Here is a 20,256-nt window from a genome sequence, read left to right as displayed (position 1 = left end):
AACATCATCTTCACCACTCACTAAAAAATCAATCATAGCCAATAATTCTTCCAAAAAAAGGAAAAAAGATAATTTATTTACATATATTAAAGCTATATATTACATATACCTTGAAATTTTTTCCTGTAGTGTCAGTTGCAGCCATGGCTTCCCATGCAGCATTAGCATCTTCAAGAATCCCAACGAGCACAAGGCTTACATCGAAAACTGGTCACTCTTTTCCTGCTCAATGTTTCTCTAAGGTGAGTTTCCTTCCTTTTCTTGCATCTCTCGTCGTGTGTGTATCGACTGCAGTTTCATGTGCTCTGCTTTGGTTGTTACTGTGTATGTCTTTAGAAGCTCGAGATGGCTGAATTCTCCGGCCTTAGGTCGAGTGGATGTGTGACGTTCGCCAAGAATGCTAGGGAGGCTTCTTTCTTCGATGCAGTGGCTGCGCAGCTCACTCCAATGGTACAGATTGATTTATGCTTCACAACCTATTTTTGATACTCATATGAATCTTGTTATAAAAATAAAGATTTTGTATGTGTTTTAAGATTCATCCATGTTAAGGAGGAGGATGTAATGAATGATGAAGCATGAACTAATCACAGAACTCAACCTACACGAGCCTTGGAACGAAAAAGTAACAAATTTCTCGTGTAATATTAGACTGCAGGATCCACGCCCGTTAAGGGAGAGACCGTTGCCAAATTGAAGGTCGCGATAAATGGTTTCGGACGCATTGGGAGGAACTTCCTCCGCTGCTGGCATGGCCGGAAGGACTCACCACTTGAGGTGGTGGTCGTGAACGACAGTGGCGGTGTCAAGAACGTAAGTCTACGACACTCACTAAAATATCCAACCTTTGATATTCAACTGAATTACTGATTTCCATTTCAACATTAGGCCTCCCACTTGCTCAAGTACGACTCCATGCTTGGCACCTTCAAAGCAGATGTCAAGATAGTCGACAACGAGACCATCAGTGTAGACGGGAAGCCCATCAAGGTTGTCGCCAACAGGGACCCTCTCAAGCTTCCTTGGGCTGAACTTGGCATTGACATTGTCATTGAGGTATATATCTCTGCTCAAAATCCAATGTTTATGGTTGTCAAGATTATACTGAGAAATCTTGAACGCAGGGGACCGGTGTTTTTGTGGATGGTCCGGGAGCGGGCAAGCACATTCAAGCCGGAGCCAAGAAGGTTATCATCACTGCTCCGGCTAAAGGGGCCGACATTCCAACCTACGTTGTTGGTGTCAACGAACAAGACTACTCCCATGAAGTCGCTAACATCATAAGGTCCGGTTAGATCTCTACTGATCCTTGTAAGAATCTTATGTAACACGTGTTTTGTTGCGTGTTTACAGCAATGCTTCTTGCACCACCAACTGTTTGGCTCCTTTTGTGAAGATATTAGATGAAGAATTTGGTAAGATCGGACATTTGCAGTAGAAATATACAAAAACCGAGCTATTTTCGTTGATTGATTCAAAAAGTAGTGAATTTTGTTTCAATTTGCAGGCATTGTTAAGGGAACTATGACAACTACACACTCCTACACTGGTGATCAGGTATGAGTTATATGTTCTTGTCTGCGTATGTTGTGTTCAATTTGCTGTAAAAAAAAAAAAGAGTGCTTAGGCTCTGTTGTGTATGAATCCTGTAGAGGCTTCTAGATGCTTCGCACCGCGACTTGAGGAGAGCGAGAGCCGCAGCGTTGAACATCGTGCCAACGAGCACCGGTGCAGCCAAGGCCGTGTCGCTAGTCCTGCCTCAGCTGAAGGGCAAGCTGAACGGCATCGCCCTCCGTGTGCCGACGCCCAACGTCTCAGTCGTGGACCTCGTCGTGAACACCGCGAAGAAGGGGATGTCGGCGGAGGATGTCAATGCTGCATTCAGGAAAGCAGCTGACGGACCGCTGGATGGCGTATTGGCTGTGTGCGACGTCCCCCTCGTCTCCGTCGACTTCCGCTGCAGCGACGTCTCCTCCACCATCGACTCCTCGTTGACCATGGTGATGGGCGACGACATGGTGAAGGTCGTGGCGTGGTACGATAACGAGTGGGGATACAGGTACGTATTCTTGCTCTCGGACTCCAATGAGTCCTTAGAGCCTTTTTTTTTTTTTTAAGTTACGGATGATGCTCACATAAGGTATTTTAGCGAGTGTCACATGATAATATTTACCGACTTTTTGCAGCCAAAGAGTGGTCGATTTGGCCCATTTGGTGGCGGCAAAATGGCCCGGAGCTTCGACACAAGGGAGTGGAGATCCATTGGAGGACTATTGCAAGACCAACCCTGCAGAGGAGGAATGCAAGGTCTATGAAGCTTAGGTTTCTTGATCCATTAATTTTTTCTTCCATTTTTCTGTTATATATTATCACACCACTCAAAATTCAATAATCATGTCATAAATGGGATGTTGATTTTTGATTGTAAAGAATTTAAAAGTATTGGCTCCAAACGAAAAAAACTTGGTTTCATAGTTTTTAACCTAAAAAAAGAATATTTGTATTTTTTTTGTTTAATTCATGCATCTATGCAGTTACATTTTGTGGATAACAACTCAACCGTTAAGTACATTTTTGAAATAAATAGAATATTACGGTTTTCATTTTATAAACAAAAGCCGTTGGTTACTAATTGTCCATAATTACAAAAAAACATTTAAAAGTCTATAAATGCAATAAAATTAATATTTTCCCACTAATCCAAAACGATGCGTCTCTTCAAATTGTAGGCCTCTTAGCCTATATATATACTCATCAAAATTACACTTAAAATTTGATAAGCCTATAATAATATTATTATTGCATAAGCACACTTTTACACAAACACGTTCACTATAAAAACTATGGCAAGAAACGGTGTGATCGCCGCCATGTTGGTGACTCTTGTGGCGGCGGCGGTGGTGGCCGAGGCGTCGGAGAAGAGCGGAAGCGCCCATTGCATGGGGGAGTGCTATTTTGACTGCACCCAAACAAAAATCTTCACCGATGGTGAGTGCAAGAAAGATTGTGTCTTTGCTTGTGCTAAATATGGAAATGCCAAGAAATTTAGGGACCAAGATGATGATATCAAGTTCTTCCCTTCTTGGATTTAACCAAATTTTAATTCTACTATGTTTTATTGTATTTTGTTATATTGTCGATGTTGTTAAATCAGTGGCAAAATCATGTTAATACTATTGTTGGGTGTATTATGTGTATTTGTTTGTCATACTAGAAATTTGATTCCACATCATTCGATATAATTTTCTAAATAATTGCAACGATCGCATAATATCTTCACATAAATAAAGAATATTGAGTGATTTCTATTGCATATCCTACAAATTTGTGAATATTATGTGTACATTACAGTTGAATTTGATTTGATTTTTTTCCTTTCCCCAATTTTTCATGTCTTTGAATTACTCCTATCTAATTCAGTTACATATTCGTTCAACCAGATCCTTCACAAAATGCAATTAATTTATTAATAATTAATTTTCCATTAATTCCCGAACGATGTGTCTTTTAAATTGCGAATAAACAATTTATAATTAAATTCAGCGATTAAATCATTTTTTTTAAATACTCTGGATAATTATTTTTTTATCATAATGTTCCTAGTAATATTTTATTGTATAAAGCACATAAATTTAATATTATTGCCAACGTTCATCGAAGCTGAGGATTTGTTGGATAATGTCTCTATGATTAACTTTTATTCTCTTATTAAATTATCCATTCCATATGAACCACTTGATTACATGGTCACACCCATGTAGAATTAAAAATACAAGTCAAATGTGACTTGTAAATTGACCAAAAACCATACTTGTTCAATGCAATATTTGCCCATTCAACACCAAATACAGCAATAGATAAAAATACCCCTCCAAATAACAATTCCATTAAAATAAATGTTACACTTTTTTCTATTAAAACGAATCCAAAATAATTAAATAATGGAAGCTTTTAATATGTTTGACTAATTCTGTTTATCTACTCATAAGCGATTAAATAATGCCCCACTAACATAAATATTATATAATATGGTCTACATTTTTAAATTAGAAGTTGAATTTTCAACATATTCATAGAGAATTTTTCAAACGCCTGAGCCTTTCCATCAAAAGCCACCAATGAAGACAGGAATCTCTGTCACATTTACTATATATATACATGGTGAGGCATTAATGCATTATACTTTAACACAATTCATATTTGATTATCTCTCATTCACAAATTCATAAAGATGGCAAGAAATGGGGTGATCGCCGCCGTGCTCATGGTGGCCCTGGTAGCGGCGATGGCGGTGGAGGCAGCGGAGAACACGGCCTGTGTGAGCGAGTGCTATAGCGAATGCCTTCAAATCAAGATTTTCAATGAGGATTATTGCAACAAAGAGTGTTTATTTAGTTGTGGAGGATTTGCTCTTACAAATCTTGATGACTCTACATTCTTTCCCTCATGGGTTTAATTTGTATAACTCTGTAAATACGATGTGTCTCTACTTCTCTTGTAATCATAGTATTATTTTTCTATGGGATGTGTCTATATCTCCTTTTCCTAGTGAGAAATATAGTAACTGCCTCCATTAATACTACCTCCGTCCGCATCAACCGTCACATTTATTTTTCTGCACTCGTTTTGTGAAAACGATACATAGTTAAAGTCGAGAAATTGTAAAATAAGAGAGAGGATAAAGTAGAGAAGAGTCTTATCTGCATCACTCTCTCTCTTACTTTACTATTTTTAGACTTTAACTATTTAATGTGCAAACCCCATTTTCTTATTATATAAAATCGTGACTGAATTTGGGATTTATGAAATTTTTTGACTGAAAATGTGATTTTGTAATTGTTGGGTACACAAAAATGTGATTTGTGGACTTTAACTATTTAATGTTGGGTACTATAAATGTGAAACCCTACTTTCTGGGTACTAGTCTTCTTATCATATTTTAATTAGGTGCAAAACCCAGTCCACATAATCATACTCATTTTCTTAGGTAAAAGCAGTTTCTTTCATTTTGAAGGTTCACCAAATCAATTACTATTATTTTCATTTATTTGTTTATGTGAGGGTGTATTACTTGCATTTAAAAATCCATTTATATTTTAATTCTTATTTTTTTTATCGTCAAGAAAAGAATGATCAATTACTAACATTTTAATTTTTACTCCAAAACGAAGCACCAAAACAATAAATAAATTCATTTACTTATTTCTTTATGGCGATAGCTTATTTAACAATATTATAAAAGGATGAATAGAATGACCTTAATGGGTATATAAGAGAGTGCTGCATTTGCGTATAGCCACGAATAAATTCTGCAAGATATACCAGCTAAAAAGATGAATTTTTCAACTAATGCTTTCTCACAAATTGTGTCAACAAATAAATTAAAAGCATCATGAATCATGATTATTGTCTACACTAATCTTTTATTGTACTTAGAAATGTACTTCCTTTGTTTACTAAATTCCACATCATATTTAGGTAATAGAAACAAAGATTAGTGTACCTCCGAGGCAGAAAAGTAGCTCCTTTGTCTACAATTTTAAACTAAGTATCACATAAAGCAAAAGGCTAGTTAGTTTGTGAAGAAATCTTCATGATCATTTGACTTCTTTTAAGTAGTACTTTTTATAGGCATAATAGCGTTGTAATTCAATCATTTTTTCAGAGAAAAAAAGTTGTCATGATAATTTGGAAATAATTTTCTGCATCTATTAGTATAATTTATTCAAATTGTGAGCAATAATTATAACCGTGTACGTATTTGCATCAACTAATGGTGTTTTAAAAAATTAATTGACCCATGACAATTGCTCAGCTTAAGCATAACTAGTTGCTCCTTGGAATAAAGTTCTCTGTAAATTTTATTAAATGTCAATATTATTAAATACTCTTTTCATCGGTTATTAGAAGTTCTCTGTTCACTTTTGTTATAAATGAAGTAAATTACATATTTCACTAAGTAATTTTACTCATATTATATTATATAAAATTAATACTATATAAAAATGAGTTATTATATTTTAATATCTTAATGTCGTGTTGAACTAGACCATGACTTATAATACCAGTTGGAGAAAGTAATAGAAAAGTTAAGGATATTCATTAAATAAAGATTTAGGTGAAATAAAAAAAAAGTAAAATTATGTACTTCAAAGATTCTTAATGGATGCATCAACACATGTACTTCAAAGACTCTTAAGCTTTCATCATTATTTCTATTTATGTATTTAAGAGAATATTGATCGAAGAGAAAATATGTCTTATCGATTAAATTGTGCACCATTATCTGTAATGAAATTCTCATGTTTTCTAAGTGGTGTATATATTTTCTTTTATATATGACCATGACTAAACTTGTAATTTTATAAGATCTGGGCTGATTTAAACTTAGAATTTCGGTGAATTTAAGTAAAGTTCCCGGTGAAGTTCTCCATATCTTCATCCTTAGAATTCCAGTGAAGTTCCCGTACGCGGAGGCATACGACACTCAGATGGCTTTCATGACCAAAGTGATCATCGCCCTCAACAAACACAGCCACGCACTTCTCAAGTCGTCCACGGCACCGGGAAGTCGGTTTCACTTCTCTGCGCCGTCCTTGCATGGCGGGAAATGATGACAAGTCGGAAATAACCCTTATTTTCTCCTTTATTGTATAAAACTATGTTTGAATATTGTATCTTTTTGGGTTTTTTTAAATATTCTTGTTGTATTTACCATATCTTTACTATTGTTTGAAAATTCTTCTTGATCGAAGAGAAAATATCTTTAAGAGAATATTGATCGAAGAGAAAATATGTCTTACCGATAAAATTGTGCACCATCATCTATAGTGGAATTCTCATGTTTTCTAAGTGGTGTATACATTTTCTTTTATATATGACCATGACTAAACTTGTAATTTTATAAGATCTGGGCTGATTTAAACTTAGAATTTCGGTGAATTTCAATGAAGTTCCCGGTGAAGTTCTCCATATCTTCATCCTTAGAATTCCAATGAAGTTCTCGTACGCGGAGGCATACGACACTCAGATGGCTTTCATGACCAAAGTGATCATCGCCCTCAACAAACACAGCCACGCACTTCTCGAGTCGTCCACCGGCAGCGGGAAGTCGGTTTCACTTCTCTGCGCCGTCCTTGCATGGCGGGAAATGATGACAAGTCGGAAATAACCCTTATTTTCTCCGTCCCATAGTAAATGTACAGAAATTTTACTAATTGCAACCAAGTTAAAGATGATAGTATAATAGTACTTCCTCCGTCCCATAGTAGATGTACACTTGGGAGATAGCACGAGATTTTAGGAGATGTTATTTTGTGTGTTAAGTGGTGAGAGAAAATATAATTTTATAATTGATGTGAGAGAGAACTTGGAAATGTGATGAGATAAACTAAAAAGAAAAGTGTGACATCTACTATGTGACGAAAGGAGTACTACTTACCGCACGTCGTTTTACTTTAGCCAATAGTGCAAAAGGGAAAAACATGATGCGATCATTGCTGTCAGCTCCAAGAATATTGAAGCCCCTACCTTTTATCCTTTATAACGTTAAATTAACTAAACCTATTTTTCTTCATATCTTGATTTCATATTTAATTCATCATTTAAATTAATAAAATATGTGCATATACAAATAAAAATTAAATTAAAATAATTCCTGGTTGGAATAGGATTTGGATTAGGATTCAATGGTTCAACAACTTTAGTATCTAATGTACAAAGCGTAAGGACGAGGAGTGTTATATTGTTAACTCAATGTTTAATTGCTAACTACAACTCAATAATAGCCATTAGATATTCAAATTAAAGGTCTAGATCATCAACCACAAAATGTCAATACGATAAAAAAAAAACGTCTATAAGGCTATAGGATTAATTCCAATAAAAATCAATAGGGGTATTAATGTCAAGTTAGTTATAACTAACTTTTAAAAGAAATCCCAAAACTTTAAATTCATATAACATATATCAAATTAAAGATAATTTTATAAGGATTCCAACGATATACTACATGCATATGTTCCGACGTCAAAATTTGAAATAAATTTGAATTTTTTTTTTTTGAATTTTCGTATTTTTTACGAACAGATTTATGTCAATACACCTTATATAATATGTCAATATTATGCTTGTAAAATGTAAATATGAAATTGTGTTGATATTATTATGTCTTCGTGTTGATGTATTTCATACACTGTATTGACATTGTATTTCTAAACCCTAAATTTGATAGTTGCTATTATCTTTTTAATATCAAAAAATGAAAAACGAAATTACACATGGCAAATTGTAGACCACAAGATTTCTAAAATCTTATGGTCTTAAATTAGTTGTAGTTAGCAACTAAGGGATGAGTTAGCAATTGATCACTCCCAGCGTAAGGACAATATAATTAAACTATTATGCATATATATATTCAAAACAATCAAAATTTTTAAAATGATTTATCGTGAATAATAATTAATTATAACTATAAGGAGATTTTTTTTATTGCTAATTAAGTGTGTGTAATTTAAAATTGATAGCTTGTGTATTTGAAAAAATAGGAAGTGTTAACAAAAATAAAATAGGCAAATAAAAAAGTTAAATTTCTAGTTTCGTCATTGGTTATTAATAATAATAGCTAAGCAAGATGAGCTATAAGGCTTGAATGGAAGATACGCTGTCTCAATATTCGATTTATGGGTATATATACCACGTACCACTAAATATGAAATATTTGTTTTTCATTATAAAATTTTATATAGTTTTATTTTTCTGAAATAAGTGGACCGAGAATAAAGTAAGAAAAAGGAAAAGTAAAGATGATAAACATATAATTTTAGTAGAATAATTAAAAAAGAGAAACGTTTTATATATAACTAGACAAATGGAATACTAGCAATTTACGATATATTATAGCGCCTACGGATAGTAAAATTAAAGTAACTACGATCTTTTACAATTTGTATTTGGAGATCTGTTTTAGAACGAAAACGTAATTGCCATTTGAAGGACACTATTAATAGTCACAAGACACAAATATTTCCTGAAACTCTTATCCTCTTAAAATAAAATAAATTCCCAACAACTAAACAAAAGCTATTCTTAAAATTGTTGCAGTTAAATAACTATAAAAGCACTCCTAATTGATGTAATATGTCGAAAATCACCGAATGCACGAGCAAGTGCCTCTTCATCACAAGCCACAACAATCAACTTTTGAAAAGATGTAATGTTATTGATGAGGTGCAGAGCCAATTTCCGTTCTGAGTCGAAACCCGAATATCCTGATATTTCCAAATACTTTAGTGACGAGTCACGGCCATAATGATCATATGTTTCATCATTGACATCCCCCAAACCCAACTCCGGTGAAGGAAGAAACTACAAGAAAATTTATAAACATGTGTTAAATTATGTAATGACATTTGCCAACATATATAGTACATATAAAACAAATTAATGACTAGTTAATACATACCTTTATCATAAGTTTTTGCAATGAACCACATGCTTCGACCCAACGACATGCATAGCGTGAAATGTGATGCCAGTTCGAATCATCCCGTACATCAAGCACAAATTGTAGATGTGTTATATTTACAAGTTGAAGCGACAAATTGTTCAACAACTCATGATTCAACTGCAAATTAAAATCACATACATTTACATTTGACGTGTGTAGAAGAAATGTAAAATGAAAAGACGAATCATTACCTTATACCTACAAGTATACTGAGACGAGAGGCGCAATAGTTTGAGTTGGTCGCGTATGCAAGATGGCATTCCGGCAAGGAATTCAACATGCATCAGTCTGTTACGACTGTCTCTAAGATCGAGTTTGGTAAGCTTCGGAATATAACTAAGTTGCACACTACATCCGCTTCCCAATTCATAACACGTCAAAGAAACGAGACTAATCAGGTCGTGAATCATAATGGATCTAATTCTCCGAAGGTAGGTGAAGTTTAAATGCTTCAGTTTTGAGTGGCCAACAATTGACACATTTTCACACCTGGTAGAATACTTAATTGCCAAACATTCAAGAACAAGGCAATTGGAGACCAAAAGCTTAAGGTCTTGATCGGTTATTTCAATGCTAGATAGACTCAGTTCTTTAAGGCATTGAAGACCATTTGGGAGTCCATGAAATTCAATACCAACTTCAGCTATATGAATTCGTTCCGCTTTCTTAGTCAGGGCAAACTCAAACCACCTCTCATGACCTTCGGCCCTATCCACCCTCAACTCTTTTATTCGACGTCCTTTATGTGAATTCAAGACATGGTTAACTATACATAGGTAGTCTGATACTGTTTCACCAATCTCATATTTTGGGAAATTGAGATGAGTGACATAGTAATGCAGATGTCGCCAACAAGTTGAAAGTACGCAAGTTGCAGTAGCTTCTCGGATGGTAAGCCGTGAAATTATAGATATTAGAATATCATTGGGCAATTCGCTGATTCTATCATCTTGCACCACCTGCATTATTTCACATATTAATTATAATTACTCTATCCAATTAAAAAATAATTTTATGTTATATATAATGCAAACTTTATGGAAACAAACAATGAATGGAGGGTAAAAATACCAGGGATAGTAGTTTTAAATTTATTTGCTTAAACTGAATTGATAAGTGTAACGCTTTCAAATTTAAATTTAAACAAAAAAGGGCAATTATAATTGTTTTAGCCGTTGAGTATCGATGAGAAAACCCATATAGTATAAAAGAATTTAGAGGAAAGAAATTGATGTACCATGACTTTGGTTGATAATATAATGACCCCGACGGAAACGAAACGAAACGAGAATAGAGAACACTCCTATTTATAATCCTATACATATATAGAGAGAGAGAGAGACTGATTGTATATTAACTGAGTTGCCTTAATTAGCTGAGTTACCATATTTTTATTTTTTATTATAAATATTAAACAATGTATGGTAAATTTCCTTAATTCAACGTCATTCTCCCATCTCCTGTCTCACCAAAGTTCTAATCAATCGCAATGAATATAACTTAATAGTATATTATTATTATTAAATGGTGATCTTTATGCTTGTTAAGAAAATAGTTAATGAATCCATTAGTAATCATATACTGATAATAACAACTCATTATTAATGCATAACAAATAGAGTAATTATTTATTGACAATTAGATTTTCAAATTTAGTCATATATTAACCATTGGATTACTATCATATGCAATGAATATAATTAGAGCATCAACAACAAGCGCTCTCTTGCCACGCCTCGATCCTTCGTCATGTCATCATTCCACTATTTTTTTGCGTCAAGTCTCAACTCTGAAATACCATCTCCTTGCGTCTTTCACATTAATTTGCACTATTCATTCAAAATAAGTATAATAATGGTATTCATTTTAAATGTAATAAATATCATACATTCATACTCTCTCCGTTCGCTAAAGATTTGACTTTTTAGAATGACACGAGTTTTAATGCAAAATTGGTAAAGTACGAGAGAGATAGAAAGAAAAGTGTCTTAGTGGAATATCGGTCACACCTCATATAGAGAAAAGTGTTTCTATTTATAGGAAACGGATGGGATATTATTTAATATACTTTTCATTATTAAACATTACTATACACATTTCATAGAAGCACCATTGAATTCTAACATGGCTCATATCCATTGCACTATGCATATACTCATTGGAGAAGAAATATTGTGCTCAACAATGCCGCAATTGACAATGCAGTGTAGCTTAGTTCTTCGTCTCTCTTTTATTAATCTCTCAATTTTATATCCTGCTGAAAATTTGAATTAATTTCTTTTTTTGGGACTAGGGTTAGAAAATCAATGAGAGATCAACGTAGATCATGAATAAAAATGCTAACTATAAATTAATGCAAAAATAACTCTCATAATCCAACATCACAAAAATAACCAAAAAGAAATCGCTATTTAAATGAAGGTATACATGACTACAATATCCGAAACTGTTATCCTCTTCAAAAAAAATAAATTAGCAACATATAATTAATAGTTACATTTTGTTTCAGTTATACTACAAAACTAGCTAACTCATCCCACAAGCCACAATGATTTATTTTGATCAGATATAGCATTATTGATGCAAGTAGCCAATTTTTGTTCCCACGAAAAAGCCGAATGTCCGAAGCTTTCCAAATACTTTCGAGACAAGTCACACCTAAGATCAATTTTTGAAGAGATGTAGCATTATTGATAATGTACAAAACCAATTCTTGCTCCTGCAGATGACCCGAATATCCCACGATTTTCAAATACTTTTGCGACAAGTCACACCTAGGACGATGGTCATACGTTTCTTCAATGAATTTAAATTCCCCCATGTCCAACATCGTCCAGGGTAGAAACTACGAAGAAAAATTATAAACTTGTGTCAAATATAATCTATTATATATATCAACAAAAATCTACCCAAATTAATGCACTTACACGTAACACAAGTTTTTCTAATGACCCACATGCTTCAACCAAACGGCAACCATAGCGTGAAACATGATAGCAGTCGGGATGAAAAGTCGTATCAATCACCAATTCTAAATGTCTTATGTTTGCAAGTTGAAGCGACAAATCGTTTAACAACCCAAGATTCATCTGCAAATTAATATCACGTACGTTATTATTTGACATGTGTAGAAGAAATAGAAAAAGAAAGTACGAATCATTACCTTAATCGTAGAAACAGATTCAGATGAGAGGCGCAATAGTTGGAGTTGGCCTTGTATGCAAGATGGCATCTGGGCTAGGAACTCAACTTGCATCAGACTATTACGACAATCTCTAAGATCGAGTTTTGTGAGCTTTGGAATATTACTAAGTTGAACGCTACATCCACTTCTCCATTCACAGCATGTCAAAGAAACCAGGTTAACCACGTCGCGAATCACAATGGATTTAACTTCCCAAAGGGTAGATAAGTTTAAATGCTTCAATTTGGAGAGGCCCACTATTGAGACATTTTCCAATTTGCCGGGATGTTTAATTGTCAAACACTCGAGAGCAAGACAATTGGAGACCATAAAATTAAAGTATTCATCGGTCATTTGTATGTCAATTAGAGACAATTCTTTAAGGCATCGAAGACTATTTGTATTTGGAAGTCGATGAAATGCACAAGGAGGTGGTAATATATGAATTATTTCAGCTTGCTTAGTTAGGGTAAACTCGAACCACCTCTCAATCTCAAACTTGCCACAGTCGAAAATTTCCAACCTAAACTCTTTTATCTTATTGCCTCTGTGTGAATTCAAGACATGGTTTACTATATTTGCGTAATTTGGATTCATGAAAATGTTTGTTTTTTTATCAGTAAGTTTTGGGAAATTGAGATTAGTGATGTAGTTATGAAGATGTCGCCAACGAGATGAAAGTATACAAGTAGAAGTAGCTTCATGGACGGTCAATCGAGAGATTATAGATATCAGAATATCGCTCGGCAAATCGCTGATTCTATCTTCGTGCACCATCTACAGTATACATGTATATCATAATTACTCTTTCTAATATAAAAATAATAAGAAAACGATATCAACTATAACCAATTACTACAAAATTGCAACATGTAAAAGATCGTATACTACATACCTTACGTAGCTTTAATCTATCCAATATAAAAGGAACAGACATGATAATCAGTGATGCGATGCTTGACGACGGAGAGTATGAAGTAATATGATAATGAGAGATAATGCAAGGGAGAGGAAGATTGAATGTTGAATATTGAATATAAATAGATAATGTGACTTGCATTATTATTTATCCGAAACCTAATTTAATTGGATAACGATTAATTAAGTAAATTTAAAGACTACCACCACCAAACCTTGAGTGGTAAGAAATTAAGAATCAAATCTGGTAATTAAGGAAAGGTTAATTGGAAATTAAAAAAAGAATAAAAAGCGGCAAGAGTTTGATTCCACTCTTTTATTCGATATAACGTTAAATTATTTTATTTGATATTTAATTCATAATTTAAATTAATGAAATAGCATATATATGTACCCGGAATAAAAAATTAAAATGAAAAATAATTAATGGATGGAATAGGATTTAGATCAGAATCAACGGTACAACAACTTTCAAATATATCTAATCTAACTTCCACATGGAATAATTAGAGTTAAAAATCCAATAATATTCCATAAATAGCTATCTGTTATGCATAAATATAGTAATAATAATAGCTAATCAAGATGAGCTATACATGTTAAGGAAGACATGCTATCTCAATTTTCGGTTTATAATAACTAGGAGTACAATTTTCGATCTTTTACCCTTTGTATTTATGGAAATTTGTTTTGGTTAAAATTTATTAAATGCTTATTGAATTATAAGAATAAATTATATTAATCACTTCGTTTATCCTTAATTACTCCACTAAAAAGTCATCGGATTGAGGGGATAATCGTAACATTTTCGACCGATACTAAGGGAAATTAGGCCCTCGTTATAGGAATATTAATAACCATGCGATGTGAGAGGAACATTCTAGTAGGTCATTTCCCATTTAATTTGAGTGATAGCTTAGATAATTAATAATTTAGTAATTGATATGTATTATGTGGATTTACTAGTTAAAAAATGTATCTCATCACTCAAACCATCCAAAACGTAATTGCCATTCAAATGAAGGTATAAAAGACTAAAAAAATCATTAATATTTTCGAAACTCTTATTCACTTGAAATAAAAGAAATTACCAACACAAAGCACATAAAAACTAAACCAAAAAAAAAAAAAAAAACCAACTGGTTTATATATGCAAAAATAATGGGACGCACGAGCTTCGAAGAGATATAGCATTATTGGTACCATTTCCCGCTCCCACGAAAAAATGCGAATATTCCAAGATTTCCAAATACTTTTGAAATAAGTCCCATATAGTATCAATTTTTGAAGAGAAGTATCATTATTAATGACATGCACAGCTAATTCTCATTCCGATGACAAACCCAAAATCCTACGATTTCCAATTAAGTACTTTTGAAACAAGCCACACATGGATTGGACATTTGTTTCTGCATTGCATTCAAATTCTCCTTCTTTCTATCAATAATATTCTTAGTAAATGTTGACTATCCAGTTTGAATTTCATCTTGTAAACCCAGTATCATTATTCTCTCTTTTGAAATGAGATAACTTATCAAGCAAATAAAAACCATAGTTAAGATTGTTGCAGTTTAATAACTAAAGAAACTAACTGAATTAATATGTTCAAAATCAAGGCGTGCACGAGATAATGCCTCTTCATCACAGGCCACAACGGTCAATTTTTGAAGAGCTGTAGCATTACTGAAGACGTACAAAGTCAATTCTCGTTCAGATGAAGAACCCGAATATCCTGAGATTTCCAAATACTTTTGAGACAAGTCACAACCCGGATGACCATATGTTTCTGTCTCGAATTCCGTCAGGATTAACGTCGGCGTGTGTAGAAACTACAAGAAATATTATAAACATGTCAAATGTGGTGACTGCTACATCAACATATACAAATGTAATATTCCTAAAATTGTTGCATACCTTTATCACTAGTTTTTGTAAAGAACGACATGCTTCAACCAAACGGCAGGCATAGCGTGGAAAATAATACCAGTTAGGATCATTTGACATATCGAGCACTAACTCTAGATGTTTTATGTTCACAAGTTGAAGCGACGAATTTTTCAACAACTCAAGATTCAACTGCAATTAAAATCGCATACATTAATATTTTAAATGTGTAGAAGAAACAGAAAAACAAAGGCAAACACTTATGTGCGGGCTCGCCTACCATGTGGCGCATGCTCACGGGAGTGTACAACACAAAGAAAAGATGATTCATTACCTCATACATAGAAACAGCCTTAGACGAGAGGCGCAATAGCTGGAGTTGGTCGCGTACGCAAGATGGCATTCCATCAAGTAACTGAACATGCGTCACTTTGTTACGAATATTATCTCTGACATCGAGTTTGGAAAGTTTCGGAATATTACTAAGTTGCACGCTACATCCAATTCTCCATTCACAGCACGTCAAGGAAAGCAAGTTAATCGCATCACGAATCATAATGGATCCAATCCCCCAAAGGAAAGATAAGTTTAAATGCTTCAATTTTGAGTGGCCAACAATTGAGACATTCTTCAACTTGATGCATAACACAATTGCCAAACATTCAAGAACAAGGCAATTGGAAATAAGAAGCTCAAAGTCATGATCAGTCATTTTAGAGTGAGATAGATACAAATTTTTAAGGCAATCAAATCCATTGTTCTTATTTGGAAGTCTAAGAAATAGACCTTCATAATCAAAATTACCCACACCACCTAAATGAATTATTTCAGCTTTCTTAGTTATGGCAAACTCGAACCAATTCTCAAAATTGCCACCTCCGGGCATGCGCAACTTGAACTTTTTTATCCGATTGCCCCTATGTGATTTCAAGACATGGTCAACCATATTTACGTAATTCGATAATGTGTCAGTCTCATATCTATATTTCAGGAAATTGAGATGAGTGACGTAGGTATGGAGATGTCGCCAAGATTTTGAAAGTATGCAAGTAGAAGTAGCTTCTTGGACGTCCAATCGAGAGATAATAGACATCAGAATATCCCTAGGCAATTTGCTTATAATATCTTCATGAATCATCTGCAATTAACATATTACAATTGTTTTATCCAATTAAACAATAATACGAAACAGATATAATAAATCTGCATCAACTGATTGATCAAAAGATCATATGTAATATGGATGTAATATGTACAACATTGAAACATGTGAAATATGAAATAAAAATGGAAAATGGAAAATCAATGTCATATAACTTTAATTGGTCTATCCAATAAAAATCGAAAATCGGTGATACGAACCTCGCCGGCAGCTCGATGGGACGACAGGAAAAAAATATGCAGTTAGAAATGATGGTGAAAGTGAAGGAAGATTGAATTAGTTGCCCTAGACTAAACTAATGGACGACATAAATATGCACATTAGTACTAATTGCTTATCAAATTGTTTGGGCTTTGAAATATTAATAGATAATGTGACTTGATTAATATTTATCATCTGGGCCGAAGCTGAGATATTGATTGAATCTCAAAGATAAATCCCTTCACAATAAACTAAAAGTAATCATAAAATAATTGGACAATAATTAATTGATAAAATAAAGGGCGATACCTATAAGCTATAACGGAGAGTCGGAGACGGACAATTTTCAGCATGATATGATAATTTGACAAATGCACAAGTACACTCACAAAATTAATGGGTCTGGATCAAACTTTATTGAGTTTCTTTCCTTATTAGATCATCTATCAGGACCCCAATTATTTTGGTTTGGATTCAAATGATTCATTAAAGAATAATACTATTATTATTTTGATTATTTATATTCTTTGAAAAATATACTACTTAATTTTATTCTTTAGTTTCCAATACCAAGTTTTAATCGTATAAATTGAGTTTGGATAGATATTATGTCATGTCAATCTAAATTCTAATGTGTAATATGTCCCCTATTATTTGTATCAATTTAAACAGGGTTTTAAGAAATGTAAAAAAAGGAAATTGAAAAAGTTAGTGGGATGTGAATCTTACTTTTATATATTTCTACTTGTATTGTACTAATAAAATGTGAGTATGAATAAGTTAGTGAAACACGGGGTCCAATGCCAAATACAATATAAATAAAATGGAACGATTAATAAGGGATGGACCAAAATGCATCAACATTGAGTTATAGTGTTTGTACGCCATCTTCATTAAATTTAATCTCAACTTTCTATTTACCGTTCTTCTTTGAACTATACCACTTTTCCTATTGGTTTCAATTGAATTAGCTTGATTATAAAAGGAAAAACAAGGCGTGGTTATTATCATCTATACTCAATAGCAAGGCAAGCAAAATGACACATTTATTCAAAGGAAGGTATGAAAACTATTAAAAATAAATAATACAGTAACAATTTAGAAACTGTTCTTGCATTTTGAAATAAATTAAGTTATCAAGAAGTAGTACTAGATAAAAGACTACAACAGTTACATAACTGAAAAACTAACAGACGCGATATGTTGAAAATCATGGCGTGCACGAGCTAATGCCTCTTCATCTTGAGCCACCACGGACACTTTTTGAAGAGATCTACTAGCATTATCAATTAGGTACAAAGTTAAAGCCAATTGTGATGGAGCACCAGAATATCGTGAGATTTCCAAATACTTTGGAGACAACTCACATCTTGGTCCAACATATGTTTCCAACGTGCATTCATCATGTGAGGGCGGTAAAATCGGAAGCTGTAGACAAATTATAAACATGAGTCAATTGATGCAATGACTGATTCATCAACATATATCATACACCCAAATTAATGCATACCTTTATCACAAGTTTGTCCAATGAACTACATGCTTCAACCAAACGAACCAAACGAAAGAAATTGCTCAAAAAATACGGGCCGAGACTAAACTTCACTGCAATAAAGGTCAACTCTAGATGTTTTACATTTACAAGATCAACCCTTGACTTCTGATACATGTGATACATCTGCAAATTAAAATCACAATTTTACGGACACATGTATACACACACACACATAAGAAGATAAAATAATTGAAGATAAATTATTACCTCACAGTTAGATTCAACTCTAGCGGTGATGTGCATTATTTGGAGTTGGTCACGCATACAAGCTGGCATTCCAGTAAGGAGCTCATCAAGCAATTTTAGAGGAAAAAATTCTTCAAAATAGAGTTGGGTAAGCTTGGGAGTATTACTAAGTTGCATGGAGCATCTATCGTTCAAGATACGCAGCGTCAAAGAAACGAGGCTAATAGCATTGGGAATCACAATGGAGCAAGCTTTCAAGTAAGACAGGTTCAAATGCTTCAGTTTAGTGTGACCAACAATTGAGACATTTTCCAACTCGAAAGGATACTCAAGTTTTAAGGATTCAAGAGCAATGCAATTGGATAACAAAAGCTTCAAGTCTTGATCGGTCATTCCAGGGCCAAGTAGACACAAATCTTTAAGGCATTCAAATCCATTATTCGTATTTCGAAGTCTAAGAAACAGAGCCTTGTAATCAATATACGGGTAATCAATATACGGGTGACCACGTAAATGAATTATTTCAGCTTTCTTAGATAGGGCAAACTCAAACCATTTATCCATACCATACTTGAAACATCTAGACATGCACAACCTGAACTCTTTTATCCGACCGCCTCTGTGTAAATGCAAGACCCGTGTGACAACAAATATGTAGGGATCGTTCATATCAACCCTAGGTAAATATATTGGGAAATTGAGATGAGTGATGTAGCGATGGAGATACCGCCAGTGAGTTGAAAGTATGGAAGTAGTAGTAGCTTCTAGGACGGTGAGTCGAGAGATTATAGATATGAGAAGATCAGTAGGCAAGTTGCTGATTCTATTTTCATTCCCCGTCTACAATTCACATATTATAATTAGTCATCACTAGACTAGATACAAAATTGAAATATCATATACTAATACTTACCGTCATAGCTTTAGTTTATCCAAGGGATAATTAGTGATCCGGCGAGAGAGAGAGAGAGAGAGAGCTAGGTTTCAATCGGGGAAGACAATGAACTAATTGGGCCCAATTGTTGGGATTAATTTCAAATCCTAGTTGCTGGGTTTATTTTTAATCAAAGTCTCCCACGTTACAAATTTAGTTTTAATTGAGATCCAACTTAATTTATTTCCTAGTACTATTTATTTAAGTCCTTCAACTTTGTATAATTAATTCTAAATAGTTAAATTTTGCGAAAACTGCTTATCGGAAGTAGGAAGCATATCTCTATAAGTAGGCCGTATAAGACAGATGCATTAGATTATTTAGCTAAAAGCCTTATCATTAGTATTTTTTTTAAGACGGGAAGTGTATGTTGAAAGTTTTAGAAAATTATTAAGTGGGCTTTCTACGATTCAAACATAATTTCAGCTATTTAACAATGTTTCACCAGTATTTTATTATAAGAAATATTTATGTGCTTTGGCTATACTAAATATCTATATTACATGACAATATACCCTACTCGAGAACAGTGTATACAAATGGAAATGGAACAGGGGTCTCCCTAAAGTTGGCTGGTGAAGGTGTTCATCCTCCCGACATGCAAATGTTCAGATACTATCAAAAAGAACTTAAACTGAATAGTCGGACTTTAAGTTCAAATATTGTCATTTGGGAACAAAAGATAACAAACTTAATGTAAAGGATAAAAAAGATTTATAGAGCA

The 20,256-nt window shown here is 33.6% G+C and overlaps 4 protein-coding genes across 4 annotated transcripts; 1 reads left to right on the top strand and 3 right to left on the bottom strand.

The window, feature by feature from the left end:
* Positions 1 to 87: 87 nt before the first annotated feature.
* On the top strand, positions 88 to 2,415 carry LOC125205609 (glyceraldehyde-3-phosphate dehydrogenase B, chloroplastic-like). The gene is made up of 9 exons (XM_048104688.2): positions 88 to 242; positions 337 to 450; positions 652 to 813; positions 889 to 1,056; positions 1,125 to 1,285; positions 1,354 to 1,415; positions 1,508 to 1,557; positions 1,653 to 2,059; positions 2,187 to 2,415. The coding sequence occupies exons 1-9, from the start codon at positions 144 to 146 to the stop codon at positions 2,320 to 2,322; spliced, it is 1,359 nt and encodes a 452-aa protein (XP_047960645.1). The 5' UTR covers positions 88 to 143; the 3' UTR covers positions 2,323 to 2,415.
* Positions 2,416 to 9,102: 6,687 nt separating this feature from the next.
* LOC125198059 (F-box/FBD/LRR-repeat protein At5g53840-like) lies at positions 9,103 to 12,764 on the bottom strand. The gene is made up of 5 exons (XM_089065308.1): positions 12,672 to 12,764; positions 12,436 to 12,597; positions 9,700 to 10,467; positions 9,464 to 9,625; positions 9,103 to 9,366 (listed from the first exon to the last, which is right to left on the bottom strand). Exons 1-5 carry the CDS (start codon positions 12,762 to 12,764, stop codon positions 9,103 to 9,105), a joined length of 1,449 nt encoding a protein of 482 aa, XP_088921434.1.
* A 2,341-nt stretch (positions 12,765 to 15,105) lies between these two features.
* On the bottom strand, positions 15,106 to 16,500 carry LOC125200524 (uncharacterized). Its single transcript, XM_048098160.2, has 3 exons — positions 15,829 to 16,500; positions 15,525 to 15,686; positions 15,106 to 15,439 (listed from the first exon to the last, which is right to left on the bottom strand). The coding sequence occupies exons 1-3, from the start codon at positions 16,438 to 16,440 to the stop codon at positions 15,182 to 15,184; spliced, it is 1,032 nt and encodes a 343-aa protein (XP_047954117.1). The 5' UTR covers positions 16,441 to 16,500; the 3' UTR covers positions 15,106 to 15,181.
* A 1,454-nt stretch (positions 16,501 to 17,954) lies between these two features.
* LOC125200525 (uncharacterized) lies at positions 17,955 to 19,512 on the bottom strand. Its single transcript, XM_089065543.1, has 3 exons — positions 18,620 to 19,512; positions 18,368 to 18,535; positions 17,955 to 18,285 (listed from the first exon to the last, which is right to left on the bottom strand). Exons 1-3 carry the CDS (start codon positions 19,265 to 19,267, stop codon positions 18,028 to 18,030), a joined length of 1,074 nt encoding a protein of 357 aa, XP_088921669.1. The 5' UTR covers positions 19,268 to 19,512; the 3' UTR covers positions 17,955 to 18,027.
* Positions 19,513 to 20,256: the final 744 nt, after the last annotated feature.

Source organism: Salvia hispanica, chromosome 2, assembly GCF_029641045.1.
Source record: "Salvia hispanica isolate PSC_SH4W2 chromosome 2, Shi_PSC_v1, whole genome shotgun sequence".
In the NCBI taxonomy this organism is placed as follows: Eukaryota; Viridiplantae; Streptophyta; class Magnoliopsida; order Lamiales; family Lamiaceae; genus Salvia; species Salvia hispanica.
Note: the sequence above shows the minus strand (reverse complement) of the source record. Positions and strands in the feature narration are given on the sequence as shown.